Source organism: Cololabis saira, chromosome 23 (assembly GCF_033807715.1).
Source record: "Cololabis saira isolate AMF1-May2022 chromosome 23, fColSai1.1, whole genome shotgun sequence".
NCBI classification, from domain to species: domain Eukaryota; kingdom Metazoa; phylum Chordata; class Actinopteri; order Beloniformes; family Belonidae; genus Cololabis; species Cololabis saira.
This window is the reverse complement of record NC_084609.1, coordinates 18,076,903-18,098,984: the sequence shown is the minus strand read 5'-3', so window position 1 is coordinate 18,098,984 and position 22,082 is coordinate 18,076,903. Positions and strand designations below refer to the sequence as shown.

General features: G+C 40.2%; 1 protein-coding gene across 3 annotated transcripts in view; it reads left to right on the top strand.

Moving 5' to 3' along the window:
- The window catches only part of ptpn12 (protein tyrosine phosphatase non-receptor type 12), a 49,234-nt gene that overhangs the window by 10,853 nt on the left and 16,299 nt on the right, over window positions 1–22,082 (top strand). For all 3 annotated transcript variants that reach the window (XM_061714527.1, XM_061714525.1, XM_061714526.1), the window contains exons 2-11: window positions 11,832–11,940; window positions 14,701–14,777; window positions 14,883–14,978; window positions 17,096–17,134; window positions 17,658–17,729; window positions 17,822–17,881; window positions 18,118–18,260; window positions 18,943–19,009; window positions 19,167–19,244; window positions 19,840–19,938. In XM_061714527.1, coding sequence (XP_061570511.1) covers window positions 11,832–11,940; window positions 14,701–14,777; window positions 14,883–14,978; window positions 17,096–17,134; window positions 17,658–17,729; window positions 17,822–17,881; window positions 18,118–18,260; window positions 18,943–19,009; window positions 19,167–19,244; window positions 19,840–19,938 — 840 coding nt within the window. The remainder of the gene's footprint in view (window positions 1–11,831; window positions 11,941–14,700; window positions 14,778–14,882; window positions 14,979–17,095; window positions 17,135–17,657; window positions 17,730–17,821; window positions 17,882–18,117; window positions 18,261–18,942; window positions 19,010–19,166; window positions 19,245–19,839; window positions 19,939–22,082) is intronic.

The following is a 22,082-nucleotide window of genomic DNA, read 5'->3' as shown; positions in this document are numbered from 1 at the left end:
CATTGGATAAAGCCTCCACCTAGGCCGCTGTGATTGGTTTGGTACATTTTGTACCAGTGGAAGTGACTGAACAGAAATGGTACCAGACCCACTTAACAAGATAAAATGTTTGCTAAGTGAAATGGGTACGGGTTTTGATGGGGGACATTTACATAGTTGGGAATTCAATTACCAGTGAAATATTGTCAGTTTTGTGTGCTGAAGCTCTCACCTTTGGTTTTAAATGCGCTTTCTTATCATAGTAACTTGTGTTCAGGATCATTTCGTGTGATTTGTTTCCAGATTTATATTTGATAGCTTGAAGCTGTGTGACCAATCTCAAACATGGTACAGCCTGCAGAAGAGGACGGGTTGGGTTGAGCTGACTGGCTCAAACCACACCCTGAAAAGATCATGAAATTTAGGTTTAAAAAGGGAGTTTTGTAATGTCTTGCTGTGGTGTTTTGACCAAAGGATGTCAGACATTTTATTACGGTTTGAGGAAATTATGCATAACTTGTGAGAGAGGGCATGCTTTTTTAAAGCTTCTTTAAACTGACTGAAGCAATAGTTTAATATGAAAATGAGAATAAATATCATTATAGCATACAATAAAGACAGTGGTGAATGAAAGAGAGCTGATTTTCTAGACAACATACAAGGACATTTTTAGTTTTTAGCCACTTTTCCGAGTTAATGAAGTCTGCTTTGATAGTTGCCTTCTCTGCCATCGCTCAAAAAAAATGAGAATCCTGCTGTGTTTGTTCATGTGCGTTTTTATGAGCTTGTTTTTGTACGTGGATGCAGAGGGGTGCACCGCAGGGGTCGGCTGCTTTTTCTGAGAGTGTGTGGCAACTACTGTCGGCCCTGCTTCATGTTACTACAAGAAAGAAGACTTCCCGATTTCTTCTGGTGTCACAAGCCTCTTTCGTTTCTCACCCACCCTTCCCCGCAACTTAACCCAGAAAGCAACCTCTTCTTTTTTCCTTCAACCTATGAGCCGGCTGTTTCTCAGACGAGACATAAGACAATGTTTCCGCTCTGCTGTTATTTGTGAGTCTTTACTGGATGAAAGGGAGCTGACCCTCCAATAGGGCAGAAAAAACCCCGTAATTGATCAAGATAAGGAAAACACACAAGCCACCACACAGGAAATGTTGCAGTGTGGGTAATGTGTGCGTTACGTGAACGGAAATGGATACATGGAGTAGTCATATCGCCAGTGGCAACTTACACACATTAAAGTAGTCATGCTTAAAGCTGAATTCACAGAAAAAGACGTATGGGTGCAATCTCACCAGTTTCACTCTTGACACAGTGAATATCTGAGCAGGGAAGCAATAAATACATGCACACGCATGCTAAACACACAATGACCCCAGGTCCCAAATGACTGGGATTACATGAGGTTTTATCCACATCTGCTTCCTGCTGCAGGCCCGGACCCCGAGTGGGAAATTACCATCATTTTAATACCAGTTAACCCTTTTCACTTTCGGAAGACGGCAGCCATGACACTTTTATGGTAGGTGTTACTTAGCGTGGGTTGTTGGTTAGTGTTCCTCCTCGCAAGTGTTTCACACTTTCTTGCTGAAGTTAGCTGCATATCTTTAAAATTATGCAAGATTGCTAGAGCTTTTGTCTAATTTTAGATCTAAAAAAAAGAACAAGGTCATACTGAGATTTACATTTTATGTTCAGTAAGGTCACATGGTTGGTTGCAGAGCTGATGTTGGTGTGGTTTCAGTGTTTTACTTTATGATTCTTAGTGAATGAATGCAACTTTACATTTTATTCTTTTTGCTTTTTCCTCCTCCACTTATTCCCACTGATGGCTAATATCTTGGATGAAAGTTAAATATGCAAAAAGCCATGCCAAAAGTCAAAACTATTGGATTCCATGGCAGCATCTTCAGTTTCCTCCCCGTCTGATCAGTAAGTTTGACCTATTGGTCTTCTGTGGAAATCCTCTCCAGGTCTTCACCTGCAGTGCCGCTCCCGACTGCATTTCCAAGGTAGGGCACTTACTCATGCTGATCCACCCTGGAGCCAGCTCAAGTAACACAATATCCCCAGTAGGTTTCTGGTGGACCTGCGTCAGCCACCGTTGCAGCTTTAGCCCTTCGTAGCAGACACAGAGACACAAGACTGAAAGATCATTTACGCATGGTCTGGTTTTTTCTTTTTTTTTTAAGTTGGACATATTATTATTTCATCTCAGTGAATTTTTTCACTGGAAGTGAAAATAGTTGGTCATCCACGTGAGTTAAATGTGTCTGAGTTGAAGAAAAAAAAAGAAAGGGGAGGATTCTATATGCAACTCTTCAAGGGAAACCAATCAAACTGACATTTTTACATCCCATTTTTGGTACAAATTAAAAAGTGGTTGGATGGAAACAAATTGTGGCTTCTTGTTATATTTAAATTCCCACTTCTGGGAGTTGTAGTCTCTGGGTGAATCTTACCGACCCTTGGTCTCTTTGCCTTCAGCCTCCCCTTGCTTTTGAGTTTTTTTGTCTTCATTTTGTTTTGTCTTTTGAAGGAACAATCAGTGACTCATTAGTCAGAGGAAACACTATGAGAAGCTCTTCAGTTTTCAAACTTATACTTTAGACTACGCATTTATAGTCCACCAGTCATGGGTGGGGGATACATTTGCTGGCTGAAACGGGTGCTGTCCAGTCAGCGCAGGTGCTTCCCGTGGTCAGTGTGAGTGTATTTCCGACTGTACAGTCACAAGCACACACACCCAGCCAACAGATTTGGGTTTGGTATATTAACGTGCGTAGTTGTTCAGTAACTACTGAAAGAATTTGGTGGATAAACATTTTCTTACTGAGATTTAATCTTCCACGCTGCTTGTTGCATCGTCATGCTTGGTGTATAACTTCCATAACAGTATGTGTGCAGCGATCCTGGCAGACAGTTTAGAGGCCAAGGAAGGAGGGAAAGCAACAAAAAAGGAACCCCAGTGTTGATGAAAAAGGGAGTATATTCTGCTTGGTGACACTGAACAGCAGGCTGTAAATATCCGCATGTATGTGCGCATGCGGGAATATTCATGCACACTCATGCTGCCAGTGCTCCACTAACCTATATTGGCCGCTTGTCATTTAATGGAATTGACCATCCTAAAGTGTGTGCCTGCTTGCGTGTGTTTGCGCAGACTCATTTGGTAACTGATGCAAGTTTAGGGCTCCGTTCTCTACATGAGATGTGAAGCAAAAGGATGATTTTGGTTGAACTTGACAAATACATCGTAGATATATTTCAAATAGACAACCTGGGTTTATGTGTCTTAGTCTCGACCAGTAAAAGCTTCGAGTGTTACATTGGACAGAAACATCAAATATGGCTTTTCCACCAAAGCGGTTCCAGTTCTAGTTCGGTGATAATCCCAGACATGGCACCAGTTTTTCAAACCGATGCCTGCAAGGAAAGCAGCGACTCTGTGGCATGAAAACTGATGCTACGCTGGCCCCCAAACCTTGCTGGGGTCCATGATGATTGTAACCAACCAAATCTACGCAACCGCCATATTTAAACAACCTCTGTGAGTTTAAAACATTGTGTTTTCTAGCACTGGTTGAGTTGGTCAAAAAGCCCTATAAATTATCTTGTCAACGGCAAAGTGAAGTCTCAAATCTGACCATTTAGGAGCTTCCATGTTTGACAAGATAACATAACTTGACATCTCTAAATGAACAAAATAAAATCTTAATCCTAAAATATTAAATCTTGAACACAGTCTTTAAAAGATCCTATAAACTGTATCCTTTCCTGCATAATGATTGCAATTAAATTACTTTGGATAACGTTAAGAGTAGTTACTTTTATTTTCCTCAGTACAAAAGTAGACGTCCTTGTTGATCTTCTTGATAAGTCGACTGTTTAATCTTAAGAAGATATTTAGATCTTTCTTGTTTAGATTGAGGAAATACACATCTCTGAACACCTGGAGTCGGTATTACAAGCACCCCAGGTACATTGTTTTTGATTTCTTTTTGGCATAAACTTCATCAAACAGAGAAGAGTTCAGGATCTTCCGGTTTTCTTCCACGGACCTGAAAAGTACAGATGTCCAAGCTCTGTTCCCGGTGCAACTAGCACTCAACCTCCATTGGCTCATCAGTGTTTTTCAGGGGGTGGATTTTACCAATAGGTCAATTGTGCTTATCGAGTCGTCAGATGGAGGGAAGCAGAGCAGCAGGCTCACCGAAAGCCATTGAGACCCTTTTAGTGTCTGTGCTGTTGCAGTGCATCTTTTCCCTGCATAGTCACAGCAAGGGAGATGGATTTTTCTGCAAGTATTGTGGGGGTGACCTATTTTAGTGTGTGTGTATGTGTGGGGGTGGGTGTGTGTGTGTTTACATGGAAGGTGACCGTCAGTAAAGCTCAACATCCCCATTTCCTGGCCACATACACTCCAAAAGGTTTCTCGCCTCTGCAGGAAGAGCATATTTTCTGCCAATCAGAGCTTATTGCTGAGTTCAAGAAGCAGACGGCATTTGTGTGTGTCTGTGTGTGGAAGTGCGTGAATTATTTAGTGTGCCAGAGAAGCACAGAGATGCTAGCTTACTCAGCTGCAAGACGAAAGTAGGTTAGACCCACTAACAAGTCCTTTAGCCGCTACGAGGTTGGTCTCCAGGTCTGACTCCTGCTACCGTAACTCTGTCTAATCCCCAGTAACTGCCCTGACATCTTCAAGTCATTCAGGCCATGTCACGTCATGAAGAAAAGGGTTTGGGCACGCGTGACTCAGTCACGCCCGGAAGGGGTCTGTGAAGTTGGCACAAACCTTTTGGGGGGCTCCACCCTGAGTGAGTGAGTGTAGCAGGGGAAGCCAAATGTTCAAGGGAAACTGGCCTGCTCACTCATGCTGTTAACTGCTGATTGATAGGAAGTGAGAAATAGAAACCGGAGGTTAAAAAAAAAAAAAAAGGTAGACCCAGAAGGAACAGCACCGTGAGAAACACGACAGTGCTACCCAGGCTGTCCCAGAAAGTGGAAATAGTTTAACCTCTGCACAGAGATCAATTAGCTTTTGAAATTTGGCTTAATGACTTCATACATTTTGCAGACAACCACACAGGGACAGCGTAGGAGGCTTTCTGGTGTTTGGGGACTCTTTTTCTGAGACGTTGACCATTCCCTATATTTCTTTCTTTCTTTGGTGAAAGCCTTTTTTTGTTTCAAATAAGGATTTCATTGAAATATCAAGTATTGATGAAATCTCACTTCTGTTTATTAGTTGTGAGAATGTGCCTTTTTCTTACTTTGTGAAAATAAAAATAACTGTTGACCCTGCACTGCTGATGAGAACAAATAAGTATTTCAATGATACGAGGAGCATATTTCATAATTTTATATAATTTGTCTCAGTAATAACAGTCAAATGTAACTTTATATTTGTAACCTTATCATCAGTCTGTTCAAGTGGCAACATTTAGAGTATTCTATTGATGTACTTCACAGCTTTTGTCAGACATGTCGGTTAAAGTTACGGCAAAATCCACAGTATTGTACATATTTACCTTTGATCCAAGACTTAATAGTAAAACGAGAAAGGCATATCTCTAGAGTCCTCTTGGAGTCTCTGTTTTCCCACGTGATGTTCTGTCAACATAAGTGTGTCAAGCTTGCAGTGGTTGTATAAAAGCATAGCAACAAAGGATGGAAGCAGCTGAGGGAATCACTTTTCTGCATGTTCATCCTCGTGGAACAGTAAAAGGTTGATAAATACAGCTAGATAAGGTTACAGGTTTCTCATAAAAGCATCACTTTTGTCAGATTGAAGTCAAACTAACACACATGCTGTACTATGTGAAATAAAGCCGAGGTGGATGGTAGCAGTTGAAATACAGTCGCCTGAAAAATACTGATGATTAAAAATAAAAACTTCAGAGAAGGACAAATGGGGATCAAAGAAATGCCCTGCTCTTATCACATCCCACATGTCCTCTTTACCTCTGCCAGCTTCCTGTCAAGAGTTGCTTTATTGCTTGTTGTCATTTTGCAGAAGCTGATTCACCGCTGACTGTCGGATGACGAACAGGAACTGAGTGGAGAGCGAGCTTAAGTCTTGATTGTAGATGGCTGTTTACTTTGTGTCGCCCCCTTTCTCTGCCTCCACCTCCAAACTTTAGACTGAATCAGTAGAGCATGTTCAGAAAGTGTTTGAATGAAGGATGGAGTCTATGAATAAAAGGGTCCATTAGCTTTGTCAACAAGAGGCTTTCCAAAGCTTTGACTCACCTCTTGCCCTCAGTCTCCCTTTTTTCCTTCCATTCTTCTCTTTACCAAAACTTCATCTTGTAAATGAAAATTCAGAAGAGTGACTCTATTCCTCTTTATTTTCTTCCGTAATCAAAACTGTTATTTGTATGAGAGGACACACACACACACATATGCACATGTGTGTGTTTTTATTGCGTGTGACGGATATAACTGAAGGAAATAAGTATTATTAGAACCAGGGTTTGTTGGACAATATCTTGTGGAAAGAACAGAGATGTAGTTTTTTGTTTTTTCATAATGTGATGTGACTTTAAGGCCAAGAAATGGAAAATTATAAGTAGAAAAATTGATTTAATGTCATCCCTTCACCACATCCTGTAAATGGTTTCATATCCAAATGATGGGCACTAAATCTAAGTGGTATTCCTAATGCATCACTTCACTTACATTTATTTACGTTATTTATTGACATGCTTGTTTCCTCGTGTGCTTTGTGCTTGGATGGAAGTTGTTTGGAGCTTTTTTTACTCATCTGTAGACATGTATTTAAAGCAGTGCTACTATCCACACTTTACAGTGCCAAAAGGAGGTTTAAAAATGTTTACGAGAGCTAATCGCCCCTCTGCCGTCACTTCTGGGACTTGAGTGGGGCTTTATCAGGCCTCTCTCTGGGCCAAACGGTGCAAACTCCAGCTTAGTTTGAGACCCGGGACCCACAAAAGGTTTCAGCAGCCCCCCAACTTGCTGTTCATTTTAGCTACCAAGCAACTCTTAAAATGTTACAGCAATGGACAGGGTGTCCTGGTCGTATGAGGATAATCGGTCATTTGCAAAGTTTCTGCTGACGATCATTTACAAAGACTGATCAATGGTGTGTGGTGTAATGTAGAGGTAATGATGGCCCCCAAAGTCTGTTTTACCTGAACAGTTTGGTATTTCTGTAGAATAATATGTCCCTTAACTCCAAAGCAGAGGGTAGAGGGAAGTGAGAGTGCCATGGTGATGCATCCCGACTGGACCCGGGAAGATGACGGCCTGGACAGCTTTGTCTCCACCCTGTGTTGTTATGATGATGACAGACTCCCGTAAAGCCTCTGTTCCCTCTCACGCACACGGACATACCAATTCTCAGCCCATCCTGGTGTTTCATGAGCTGAATAATGACTTTAAAGGGGGGCTGAGTCTCAAATGCTACAAGTGTGTCTTGTTGTCGCTGTCTGGATTCCTGTTTTAGCAACTATTTTCATGTCCGTTGACATGAAAATTGCAAGTGCAGTTAGTGATAAGTTCCCTTCACAGTTAAACGGCTCTATTCGATAGCTGTTAGCTCAAATTGATTATTTCTTATGATTTTTTTATTTGTACAGTTGGCAATACATACAATCTACACAGTTAGGGTTATTGGTCCTCCCTCCGGACACTGGATGAAACAATCAGAACATCGACTAACGCTTGCTTGATTCTTTTTTTTTTTATATTAAGTTCTTTTCATTTTCTTTGCTGGGAAAAGCGACAGGCATTATTTATTCCCAGGTCAAGCTATTTAAGACTGATTGTGGGTATTTTATCTGTTCCAGCTCCAGTCAGCAGTGATAAAAATACAGCATCAGGAAGATGCACTTTTTCTTTTTTTGGTGGACTGCATTAAAATAAATTTTAAAGCCCCATGGTGACCAACAAAACCTCTCGTGGGGAGGCTCCAAAGCTGACCAAAATAGTTACTCATCCATTTTTGCCCATGTGCACAGTTGCAGGGAGCGAGCTCTCTGTTGGGCCGGCTTCTGCCGAATTCCGAACATTTTTTTATTTTTTTTATCAAAGAAAGAAAAAGACATAGATTTCAGTCTCCCACAGCCTGTGACATAGTTGAATAGTTTCCTGTTGTAGTCAGCACCATTGTTCGTGGGAACAATAATTTGATTGTCTTTTCTCTGTTATTAGCTCACAACAGAAGAGGCGTCAAGGGCAGGTGTAGCTGCGCTTTAAAAAGCCACATATACACACTTATTTCTCTGTAATATATGACTTTAAACATCTGTGATGACACTAAAACGAGACTGAAAAGTAGTATCTACTTTTCTCATTGTTTTTACTTTTCAGAACTAAAACTAGCCGTTGTCATTTCAAGGTTTGTTAGTTCATCTGCTTGATCAAATTGCTTTTATGTAAATCGCAGCGCTCCGCGGCCATCCCGCCAAAGCCCCAGGGTCGCAAGTTTAGGTTGACAATACCATGAGTCTATTGAAATAAATGGCGAGAGACCCTCCCTCCTAATACACACTGGGACATAAAACTGCCAAAAACGTTAAGTGGCTTTGATACAAAATATGATTTAAAAGATACGACGCAAGGTTTTGCAGTAAAAGCCAGTTTGATATACATAAAAATATGAATTTCCATTCTCTTGCTGAGGCGGAACATTTCTAACAGGCGCCATCTTTGTTGTATAATTTTATTCAGGGTTCTTTATCTGGTTTATCTCTCTTTTACAATGTCCCTGGCGAGACGCCTGCATTTAAAATTATATTTGCTGCTGTGTCCTTGAGGAAGGAGCTCAGATTGTTGTTTATTCTTTGGCTCAGAACCTTTATATTTACTACATTAATATTCCAGCTCTAACCTTGGAAAAAAAACCTTTCTTAGCTTCTAAATGTTATTGTCCGTCTTGTCTGATTAAACCTCATCATGAGAGGCCGCAACGAACTGCAAAGTGTAACATTTCACGGGGTTTAATGTGGAAATTGACTTGCTTCCCCCAGTTTGCTGTAAACGAAGTGAAATGTAATACAAAGAGAAACAGCTTAACATTATTAGACCCTGACTTTCCTGCTGTTTTTGTCTATAAGTGTTTCTGTGTCTGTGTGTGTGGGTGTGTGTGTGTTTCTTCCCGGGCTTTGGCCCAGCACGGAAGCAGACCTCTGTTGCAAATGTAATTCACATGAGGCCAAAGGAGCTCTAATGCTATTACCACACACATTGATATAAATGAAAACACACACATACACAAACACACACAGCTGCGTTGCCGCCCACGGTCTCTGCGCGTACCTCCCTTGTCCCTGGCTTCTTCTGAGTAACTGATACTCTCTTGTTGTGGTTTGCAGAGATCATCATGTTTTCAGGTACCCCAGTGCTGCCAGTGTAAATTGTTTCTGCACGTCAGCAGTGTGCCGTGAGTGAAGGGGTCGGCGCAGTATTATCTGAAAGCTCGAATATATCCAGAATGAAAACATTTAGTGAAATAGCACTCCAAGTTCTCTGTCGACAAAAAAAGAGACAAAAAAAGAGTTTGCTTAGGAGTTTGTGCGTGTAAGTACTTTTTACATGAGATCAGAATAAGAAACTCTATTTTAGTTTTATGTTCATATACAGTTACATCTACTGTATATCTGCTGGCCTCTGTTGAGTTGTATCCGTCCACAATAGTGCGAAATTTGTTAGAAAATTGAAACAAGAACAGGAAGACGTTTTTTTTTTTCTTTAAGATTTTTTTTTGTAAGAGAAACTGAGGAAATAGAGATGTGCAGCGCATGTCCGTGTTACGTTAACGGGAGGAAAGCCTGCAGACGGGGCCAGAGACGAGAGGAGGGGCCGTTTTTGTCACAGAGCTGCAGAAGCCTGAACACCCACGCTGACTTTCTCAGACTCGGAGTGTAAGAAAGGGGAGGAGGTGAAAGAGGGAAAAAAAAGTGCAGTTACCTAATGTCCTCGATGTGTCAGAAAGACAAAGTATAATGAATAATAAAAGGGCCCTTGAGACGGACACCGTGAGGAGGGCGAGAGTTTTGCAGCTGAAGTTTGTTAAAAGTTTGACTGATGACCGCTGTGAACGTGGAAGTTACACGGTTCAGAAAATGTTTGACAAAATCTAGCTTACTGTTGTTTCCAGAAGGAGATGAAGGTTGAGCAGCACACGAGTAGAGCGACGTCGTATGAAGCAAGTTTAACATTAGCTGGCTTTATTTGTTGTTAACTTATCCTACAAGACCCTAAACTCTAGCCAGAGGTGGTTAATGTGACTATAGTGGGAAAAAGGAAACACAGATTTACGGTAGTTTTTTCTATTCTATGTCCAATAAAAAAGAGCTTTTAAGATGATAATTGAATCTTCTACCAGAAAAAATGCCTCATCACTTGGTGCTCGCATTTGGTTTTTCAGTGCAGTGGGAAAGTGTAACTTTTTCATGTTGAAATATCCTTTTAGGTTTCATTTTAAGGAATAGTTGCTTATTTTTGAGAAGTGTTTTCTTGCTGTTGCAGCAACAACCAACCAAAGGAACTCTGTCTGTGCTGTCTTTTGCGGCAACTGCGTATCGTTTTTTGGCCCTGTGCCAGACAACCATGAAACCAGCTCACGGAGATACCGTGGACATCACAGCAGAGGCGACTGAACCACTCAAGAAAATAATGACGCAGGAGAACGAGAGTTACCGTGCAAGACACCAGACGAGTAGATCTTAGAGAGTGTTGTAAGAAGGATTTAACCTCCAGCCCTTTAGGGGGAAACTATTATCCACCGTTGCCTGTCGTGGTGTAATTCCATCCTCTCATGTTTATAATTACTTGACACCTCCAGTTCTGTGTATAATTGACCCGTCAAGAGGCTGAAGGTAAAGATTATATTTACCAGGTGTTCAAGTGCTTAAAAGAAGAGAAAGAAAAGAATCAAGCATGCAGCTTTTGGTTTCAATATTTAATACGTTGACAGCTATATAGATGTTTCAACAAACTAGTGCACAGTTGCTGCATATAAGTCAAGAAAAGACGGTTGCAGAAAACTGTTGATAGTGTAAATCTTTGACACAAAGGAGTTTTGAAACTTCAATGGTAAAATGAAGCAAATATTTGAACCGGTGTTTATGTTGATCTTCAAAAGTAAGTCGATCAGAGCTTTCACAGCTCCAACAGAGACATTTTTGTTAATAAAAGCCAACAGATAAATGCTGTAGTTGTGTGTTTAAGCAGCAGAAAATGTCGAGTCTAGACAGCCGGTCTGATTAAAAATAGGGGTGTTCTGTTTCTTCAAATGTCTTCATGACACGCATCGCTGAAAAGTCTCAAGTTTACTGTCTCTGAATGTTTTCTATTCTGGCTCGGTGTGTGATTGCTCGCTAAGCTTTGGTCTGCTGTCAGATGAGAGGCGGCGCAATTGTTCATTAACTGGACACGTTTTTATCAATGTCAGCCACGATTAGATGCTCTAGACTTTCAGTAATGTCACATGAATAGAAAAATGTGTGTGGCTGATACTGTGGTATTGACAGCAATGCTGAGAACAGATTCTGCATGCGTGTTTTATTTTTTATACATACGTGTGCGTGTGCGCATGTGCGTGTGTGTGTGTGCATTTATAAATATTGTATGTAGTACAATATTACCTAGAAAAAGCTGAGACCCTGTCATATTAATGTTAAGGTGTTTAAATGAAACGCATATTTAAATCTCAGCTGTGCAAGTGCACTCACCTGCTTGTCACATAAATCTTGTATTAACCTTTAAAAATCACAAATTCTCCCTCTTCTTTTATCGTTCATCTGTTTCCTGTGTCAAAGCAAGATACGAGGGAATTGTGTCACTCACTAACCTTCATTTGTGTCTGTTTGTTTTCGTTCTAGCGGTTACGGCGCTTATCAACCAAGTACCGGACGGAGAAGATCTACCCCACCAACGTAGGGGAGAGGGAGGAGAACGTCAAGAAGAACAGATATAAGGATATACTGCCATGTAAGTGCAGAATCACCCACAAATGCAATCACAGCACGCAGGTGGAGGAGCTTCGCCCACAGGACTTACTTTCATTTGTTACTTGTATGGTATACTCACCTAGCCTGAATTTACTAACAAATAAAATAGGGGGGACTGAATGAGCAGTGATGGGAAACTCTTGATGTTTATACCACTACCATCATTTCATATCATTTCTCAAACATGCACATATTTATATGAGATAATTTCCAACCATAAACGGTACCCAGGTGTTGGATCTCTTCTTTACCTCGCCTGCATGGCTGCAACTCGGGAGCCCGTCCTATGATCACATGTCGCTGTCAGAGCTGTCAGATGGGAGCTGTGGCTCAGGAAGATTACTTGTCCGTGCCTGAGAATATCTAAAAATAATGCATGCTCTTACATGCATTATTAATCATGTTAGATTACTATTTCATATTTCAGTAACTGCACAGGGTTTTTCTGGTAATATTTATTATGTTTCAATTACAATGCCAGCCGGGAGATTAAATTTAGACGCTTTCATCTCATCCCACGTACTGTACATGCTGAATTGTAGCAATGTTCCTTCTCAGGTCGACAATGACATGCTTATTGCAATGTCCACTACAACACTGATGCTTGATCTGCCTTTCATTACACATTTATACCGGGGACAGATACTATCAAGTTGTTTTCTGATAACTCACCACCTTCTGTGTATGCCAGATGTCTGTGGCTGAGAGGCAGTGCTGCTATTAGCGACTACATCTTAATGTTGATGTCATTTGAATGAAAAAGCAGGATTAGCGTTCATCTTTTTGAAACTGTACAGATAAATGCTGAATGTTGTGTATTAGTATTGTTAATATTTGGAAACTCCCAATAAGCACCTGGTTGAGGGAGTATAGGGGTGTGTATTCGCTAAAAAATATTGACTAATAATGCTGTACGAGTACCGTATTTTCTGGACTATAAGCCGCTACTTTTTTCATAGGTTTTCAACCATGCGGCTTATACAAAGGTGCAGCTATTCTGTTGATTTTTCTTCCACCGCTCAGGGCGCTCTAACCGGAATTAGAATCAAAACTAAGACAAAATAAATGCAAAGAAGAATACGCTACTTCTTCTTTAGCAGATAGAAGTAGGTAGAAGCAGATTTCAAACAGATAAATAGATAAATAAATACCAGTTATTTCCTCTTGGTTCTGTCCCCTTTTAATCAGCAAAGTTGCTGCCGTGTTAAAAGACACTGTTAGGAAAGGATCTATTTAGGTACAAACATGTACATCATTTACAGTTCAAAATTCTTCTGTACATGTAGTAAATATCTAATTTAACATCATAAATATCTGCGGCTTGCATATCTTTTTTTAAATAGAGCGGATGCAGCTTATATACAGGTGTCGCTTGTATATCTTTTTTTAATAATTTTTTTAAAAATAGAGCGGGTGCGGCTTATAGTCCAGAAAATACGGTATCTTATTTTATTTTTTTTGCTTGCAGAAGTTTACTGTTAAATGATGCACATTACTCACAATCCCATAATAAAAGTCTGTGCAAAGCTTTGCTTCACAGTGTAATCGCAATCAAAAAGTGTCTTGCATTTTCAACAGCTTTAAATTTAATGAATTTACCTGTCTAGCTTTAAAGGTCATTGTGTGATCAAACAAGTCCACATCCAAATTAAAAGTACATTTCAGCAAACACAACTTAAATTACTTTAGTCTTTTCTTTTCTTTTTTCAATGAGCTAAAACATTTTTTATTCCCATTTATTTTGCATTTTCACTGAGGTAGCCTCTACGATTTAAAACTAAATCAAGTGAATTAAGTCAGTTAATCTGTGCAATGTTTCTCGTTGCTGAGCACCGGGGCTGCGGCGCTGCAGACATCAGCCCACACACACCAGTGAAACCAGATAGAGAGCTCCAGCTGCATTAACTTAACATCACATCTGTCAGTCGTACATATTTCTACGGATTTTGAGTGTTTTCATTGGTGCTTGATCACATCAAATTTAAAATTTTATTGCGTAGGTTCAATGCTGTCATGTCAAGGTTGACACTCTCAGGCATCTCACTGTCAAGCTGTCTCCGTCTCCAGTCCCGTAGTGAGCTATTTGTCTCCCGGCTGATTTTTACAGGCATGAATATCTGATTTCTAAAGAAAGCCTTGTAAAATAATGAAAAAATAGGGGGGGGGAATGGTAAAAGAGAGGATATTGGAAAGACTGCAGATTGCTCAGAAGTGAATGTTTATATAAATCCTGACATGCGTCTCCATAGAAAAAAACAGTATGTTGGAACAGACCATGTAATGGGCTCTGTGTCAAATGCAGTCGGTTCTCAGTGAACGACCTCGGGGGGGAAGCTTATGTGACCTGCATCTGTCCTACTTTTTCTTCTTTCTTTTTTTTATACCTTTATCCTCTTTTTTTTTCTCCCTTCCATCCATCCATTTATTCATTAAGGCTTTTAGTGAATGGGCTGATGACAAGTGAGAGGAAGATCTGGTTCATCCAGAACAGATGTGTATAAACACACACACACACAAATGCTACATTTGTGTGTGGAATGAGGATAATGTTGTTTTTCCATTAAACTCTACATCGCACATCTTTTTAGTTTCAGACCGCGTCCCTGTTTGCCCTTTCGTGTAATCTAAACCAGACATTAAGCATCTGTTTTTTTTTCTTTCTGTAAATATACTTTTGGGGAAAAATTATGTGAATACTGTAAATTAATGTATTGAAATGTGTTCTTTTTTCCCTCCCCAGTTGACCACAGTAGAGTGAAATTGAAATTAAAAACAACCAATCAGGACACAGATTACATCAATGCAAACTTCATCAAGGTAAAAACCATGTACATTTCCTTTGTTGTAAGCTTTTGTGGTTTTGGATTACTTTTTGTTTTGCTTCAAATAATAACTGCTGTCTTCGTCCAACTTTCTACTCAGGGTATGGATGGCCCGGAGGCCTACATAGCAACTCAGGGTCCGCTGCCTAATACTGTCATCGATTTCTGGAGGATGATCTGGGAGTACAACGTAGCTGTGAGTACGAGTCACCGGGTGGAGGCACAAAAGCAGGAGAGGCTAATTGATAAAGGGAGTGCTTCTATAAAGCGTCTTAGGGAGCACACATGAATTAAAGTTCATGAAGAATTAAACTGAGGAAGAATTAAACTGAATAAAAATGTGCCTTGTTGGCAGATGGGATTTTTGTCATTTCCATGCCAGTGGACATTTGAGGAAAAATGAGCAGACAGGCTAAACAGGCACGTTAAGCTCTATTAATACAGTATTGCAGGGACCCTTACTGACTGTGGAACTTCTGAAACGTATAATTATAATAATAATTATAAAGATTTGTTACAAGACGTTTGATGCAGTTAAGTGAAAACAAAAGCTACAATAATACAATGACCCATATAATTCGCATAATAGAGCATAGTAGGATAGCATGCCAGTAAACCAATGAAAATTTAAATTAATAATAAAATCAATAAAGGCTCTCCAGTAATAGAATTTTAAAGGTGATCATACTTTTTTTTTTTTTTTTTTTTTACATTAAATGTTCACAAAAACACCAAAAGCATAGAGTACACTTTAAAATAAAGGAATATGATGCATATGATATAATATGATGCATGGTTGTTGTCGATACTGCAAAGTCCCTTTGTTTAAAATGCTGGTCAAGGTAGGGGTGGGTGAAGTGGCTTTTTTTTTCAATTATTAGCAGCTGTATCCAGTTTGGGATCTTAATTTGTGCATTAAAAAATAATAGTTGAAGAAAAAAAGAAATCAAAATATGACTTTCAACATTGCAATAAAGTTAAATGTTAATTTTAATACTGTATTTGAAAGAAAATAGTGTTAGACAAGATGTTGGGTGGGGGTGGGGTTGTTTCTATTCACCAGTTGGGTGAAAGCAAGCTTTTCGACTGTAAATGTGCAGTATATTTTTGATGAAGCACCAGCACATCTGTAAGGTCCTTCTTCTCCTCATAAGGGATACTATGGGAAGTGATGATGCAACCAGTGTCGCCTGCCAGCGCTGCAGCTCGCAGTTCTGCGCACTTCTCCCTCTCCACTGCACAATTAAGCTGCTAGCGTTAGTTGTCACGTACGATAGGAAGAATTTGGAGCAAACTTTGTACCAGAACAGCCACATATGATGTGAAACGCTGCAGACTTGAACCAATTCAGGTGACTGAAGAAACTGCTGTTTTTTTGGACCTTTTTGTGGTAAAAAGCTTCATTTTCAGCAGCGCATGCTGCTGTGTTGTGGATTTGCTCTCTGGGTCAGGCATATATCATGGAAGCGGTGACAGTCTAGTAACTGTAATTAATCATCGCTATAAACCATCAGTGCAAATGAAGGGATCAAAATCATGGTATCAACCAGCCATAGATGAAAGTATATTTTTCAAATTTAGTAATAATAGTCTGGTTTAGTCTGGTTCCTGTGGATTCAACTTTTATCTCCAGAATATAGGACTAACTGATGCAGAATAAATTTCCCCTGGATACCATTGGATAGACATTCAACCAGCGGGAGAAACAAAGCATGCGACGTAGACAGAGCGACAACCAGACTGGTGTTGACAGAAGACTTTTAAAATGCTGTGCAGTGGAGTAGAAATGCCAGTGAATGACTGTTGTTGGTTTTGCAGTAAAAACCTTTTGGTCCATGGTACGTCACTAACATTTGTGCTACTACTACTATTATTACTTTACTACTATTTTTAGCTGTTTTGAATAATAGACTTGAATATTAAGTCTGTAATGAAGAAGCAGATGGGTGTGATTCTGCTGGAACCTGATGTTCAGATGTGAAGCCGACGGTTACGAGCACGTTTTATCACCAAGTTCAACCGGTGCACTGAAAAGCTTTAGACTACTGCCACTCCTGTCAGATCAAGAACAACCTCAACATATGGGGCTGTAAACAAACTTTGGGGGTTGAACTTGATAAGCTTTGCTTCCTTCAGCTCCTTCTCGAACTTACACTTCATCGCAATGTGCTATTTTTTTATATTATTACATACACCGTTTGTTTTTATGCTTTTGCATGTTTTAGACAAATTCAAATCAAACTCATGCATTTTAAGGAATGAAGTTTCAGGCATACTAATTAATTATACTTCTTCTTGTTTGTGTGTCTGCAGGTTATTGTGATGGCTTGTCGAGAATTCGAGATGGGAAGGGTAAGACTGTTAGCAGTGTCAGTGTATGCAGTTATCTGTTTTATTATCTTCACCAAGGCTGCAAGACTGCCTCTACAACCCATTAAAATATCTGAAATGATTTTCTTTTTTCAAGGATTCATAGCTCAGAGTTGATGTTGAGGACTATTTATCCTTGATGAAAGCATTTCTGGCATATTTTCACTTTTCCCTGCCTCTCTTCTTTGCACTTGCATGCATTTGGCTTTTTAGCTAAGATGTTAGTCGCTTGCAAAGCCACTTTTCATTGTTCCGCACTTGTTGGTTCTTAAGTTCACATGAATGAGAATAAAGCGTGACTGATAGTGAGAGTACCTCTTTACCCATATAAAAGTTTTTCCCCCCTCCCTTCCCCCTCCACCCTCTCATTTGTCATCACCTGCGTTCCACATGTCACATTAATTGTGAACTTCACACTAAAAAGTGTGTTTGTGCGCAGGAAGTTGCGGCATCTGTCTGGTGTTTTCTTTTCAGCCAAAACTAACTTCTGTTCTTCTCTGGTTAGAAAAAATGTGAGCGCTATTTCCCGCTGCCTGAGGAGGAAACCATGAGTTTTGGCGCCTTCAAAATTTCCTATGTAAGTTTGAAATAAATATTAATAAAAATGTTTGACTAATGGCTGTTTGGCTTCATGTTTCTGAGACTATTTCCCTCATTTTTGTTTTCTAGGAGTCGGAGCAGACCAGAACAGATTACAATATCAAGATATTGACAGTGCAGTATGAAAATGTAAGTTGTTTTTTGATGCATTGATACTTTGTTTTCCACCAGCAGTGTAAAATAAGCATAATTAATAAATATTTGTTCTACAATCAAGAGAGCTCAGGCATACAACTGATATGCAGTGATCAATAGTATGACATTTTTAAAGGTTGCATGTTCACTTGTAGTTTTACTCTTTGACTTAAATCATCTGGTTAGATGATTCAGTTTATCAGTTCTTTAACATTTTTGTTTCCCTGCAGGAAACTCGGAGGCTAACCCAGTTTCATTACATAAACTGGCCCGATCATGACGTCCCCTCATCATTCGACTCCATCCTGGACATGATTGGACTAATGAGAGAATACCAAGACAATGATGACGTCCCTATATGCGTCCACTGCAGGTAGGTGATATGAAACTGTGCTGAAACTCCTCCATTATCAGAGAAATGCAGTGAATGGAAATGAATGATTCAGACTTTTATTGAATTAAACGATTCATGATGTTAGCAAGCTCAAGAATGACAGTGCTGTAAATGGTTTGTTTACATCATGGCGGTATAGGAGGCTGCAGATTACCGTTCTGTGCTGCACATATGAATGCATATAGTCCCCAAATACATGCACACACTGTTCCCCATGTGTGTGCAATAAGCTGTAATGAACAGCCTGAGGACATTTCCGGGTACCGCTGTTACACAGCAGGACTCAAAGCTGGGGCTGTGCATCTGTGAAGATGCTTTGTGTGGGTTGATGTGGAGAAACTGTGCTCTTTAGAGTCGCTGAGAGCTCTGTGGCAGCGTGAGATCACATTTTATGATTTTATCTGTCAGGCGTGATCAGCTACTCTGAAGTTCCCGTCTCCATCCTGTCTGGATGAGCTGTTGCTACATTAAAAAAATAAAAATAAAAAATCCCCTTTTTTCCCCCTCTTTTAAAGCTCAATTCCTAGCAATAATAGAAATCTATTATTGGTATTTAGTGATTCGTCTTGAAATGTTCTGGTCAAAGCTCAAGGGAGTGTGTGTGACATGTATACACACGCTTGTGTTTCTTTTAATCAAATCCGTATCGCTGTGACTGCAGTGCAGGCTGTGGGAGGACGGGTGCTATCTGTGCTATTGACCACACATGGAACCTCCTCAAAGCCGGGGTATGCAACACTCGCATGCCTGCACACACCCTTTATACACTCGCTTATGTTTTAAAGTGCAAGTCCCTGTTTTGAACTCTCCCTCAGCTGTTTATTTAACTTGAACCAGAAATTGATCCCTGCTAACTTTTATATTTTGCTGCACCCTTTTTTAAAGAAAATTCCCGAGGATTTTAACGTTTTCCGGTTGATCCAAGAGATGAGGACGCAGCGGCACTCTGCTGTTCAAACAAAGGTTCGTTCTTATACATTTAAATAATCTTTGCCTTTACACACAGTTTTTTTCCCTATTTACATAGATCTGCTAAATGTTTAGTACTTGATTATAATGCAGCACTTTAAAAATGTTTAAATCAATGACTGGTTGCAACCATGTGTGATGGCTGCTCACAAAACTGACCGTATGAGATCAATATCGTGCAGCATGAGATGTCAAATACATTGATTTTGTCTGGCGGGTCTCTGGTGGTTTAAAAAATTGGATTGTTCTTATGAAAATCATGTCATGTCTGCAGAAATAAGTTCAAAACATTTTGATTGTGTTTTGTAAACGAGTATCTGGAAAAAGGATTAGTTATTAACTCTTTGCGATTTTAAGATTTTGACATAGTTGCTTTATTTTACTCAACTTGTCTCAGCAGTGGGGATAGTAACAATCTTAAATTAGACCCACGCCGTTTCATGAATCCTCTATTTGTCTTCTACGTGTGCTGATGTTGCTTATTCTCCATCTCCTCCTCTGCTAGTTGACCTCTCCTCCAGTGAACCCTTCTGTTTGGTTTTTCTTCTCCCTCCCCTGCCTCACTGTGTCTTTATTTTTCTCTCTCTAGGAGCAGTACGAGTTAGTTCATAAAGCAATCGCTCAGCTCTTTGAGAAACAACTGTATCTACTGGAGAGTCCCACCAACACGCAGATACAAGATGGCATGGTATGACACACTCGCATTGTTCATTCTGTCTGGTGTTAAAGAAAGACAGGAAGTCGCTGAGTAACGCGCTTGGTGAGGGAGGGAAAAAAACAAATAATTAGTCACAGGGGGATAGAGGGAAGGAGAAGTCAGCCTTCAGAAAATGAAGAAGAGTTTCAGTGATGATGCCTAAAGGAAGGAGATCTCTCCTCCACAAGGTAGTCTCGGAGGACCGCTCAGTCGGAGTTTATTGAAGGAGCTTAAAAAGAAATTTGAAAAAAACCCCACAAACCTTTGCTCTGTCAGTCACAGCTGACCTCATTCTAATTTGCTTCATACTTTCTCTGCCATTGCCCCGAAACAGTCATACAAACACAAGTGGTGCGCAAAAAAGTGTGCTTAATCCTCCTGGCATTGCACCAGAAGGCCAACTTAGGTAAAAGTTTACTTGTAGAACTACTATAACACAAGACAAAATGAGCATTAACTTCAGCTTGATGAAGAATTGTGACTGAACATCTTCTGAAAAAACAGTTGTATTCAATATTTTATATTTATTTCAGTTTTTGAAACAGATTGAAATTCTTCAGTTGAAACATGAGGTATATGTTTATCATTTTATTTTGGTTTGCTATCTTTGCCCCTATATTCCTGAGTTATTGCATGAATTAATAAGACAAGCATCTCAGCATCACTGAATCAGTGGAGTGTTGAGCAACTACACTCTACCATCGATAACTGCAGGTTGGCGACGCCTGTAGCGCGTTTTAGGGAAGCGGGTGGTTTGAGCCTGGAGATGCAGTTTCATTACCAATCACAACTACCGTCCATCCATACGTCCACTAACTTCCACTTATCCGGGTTTAAGTTGAGGGAGCCGCAGCCTAAGCAGAGAAGCCGCAGAGCTCCCTCTCCCCGGCTACCTCTTCCAGCTCCTCCGGGGAAATACAGACCAGCTGGGAGATATTATCCCGCCCATCCGGGGTCTGCCTCTGCCTCCTCCTGGTTGGACATGCCCCAAACACCTCCGCAGGCGGCATCCAGGAATAATAACATTCTAATAACAGCTTCCCAATCCCCATAGCCTCAGTTCCAGTGAGAAAAGCTGCAGCTCCAAAAAGGATTTGTTGATATATTTGGTTATTTGAGTGCAGAGTTGTTTTACTGGTCCGTGCCCCGGCGGTTAAGGACTCCTGCTGTAAGCTAATGTGAAAATCAGCTTTGATTTTCAGTTGGTACAAACAACAATGATGAAGATGTTTCATTACAAAAGCAGCTTTTGCCTGCTGCTTTTTTGGAATAAAAAAAAAAGATAATAATAATAATAGTTGTTGCTCCTAAAATAAATCCAATGTTAAACTTTCAAACTGAAAACCTTTTTCCTTATTCACTTAAAAAAAATATTTAAAGCAAAATGAGAACGGTCCTCCTCCAGTCGTACACATCCTTCATTTACCAAGTGTGTCCTCTTGCTCTGATGCTCAGATATTGCTCTTTTCCCCCTACACACTCAAAAGCAGGCAAATACGCTCTGCTTCAACCTAAAACTCTGCCTCAGGACCTAAAACAAGCCATTATCTCTACAAATGTCGTGCACTCCAGCTGAAAGCCAACAGAGTGCAAGATATGATCATGACATTACTGCCTCCTTGTGGGTTCACTTGTTTGACTGCGCGGCGTCCCCTCCAGACCTTTAGTGGTTAATCTGTTGAGCAGAAGTGTTGCTAAAATAAGAAGAGCAGCTCAAACCAGTTTAACAAGTACGCATCGCATCATAAATGTGCAGCTCTAAAGCAAATATGCAACATAAGTCTGCGTCAGGGAGATTAATCATTTGATGGCCGTGTTAGTTAAGTCATCTCTCCAATATCTAAACGGGACCTTTGTACAAGCAGCGGTGGACCCGAGACTAGAAAGTTTGAGTTTGAGAGTAGAGATTTTAAGGACGGTAGCTGAGCATGAAACAGTAGATCCTCAAATAAAATAAAAGTACACTCTTTTTAAATGTTACAACGTTGAAAAACAACGGTCTGAACGCCAGTTCCCCACAGAACTGTTATGTGAATACACATACAGGACAAAAGACTGATTGACAAGAGTGTTGAAGATCCGTACGTGTTAAGACAGAGGATACAGAGATGAGAGGGTGCCGCGCAGGAATTCAT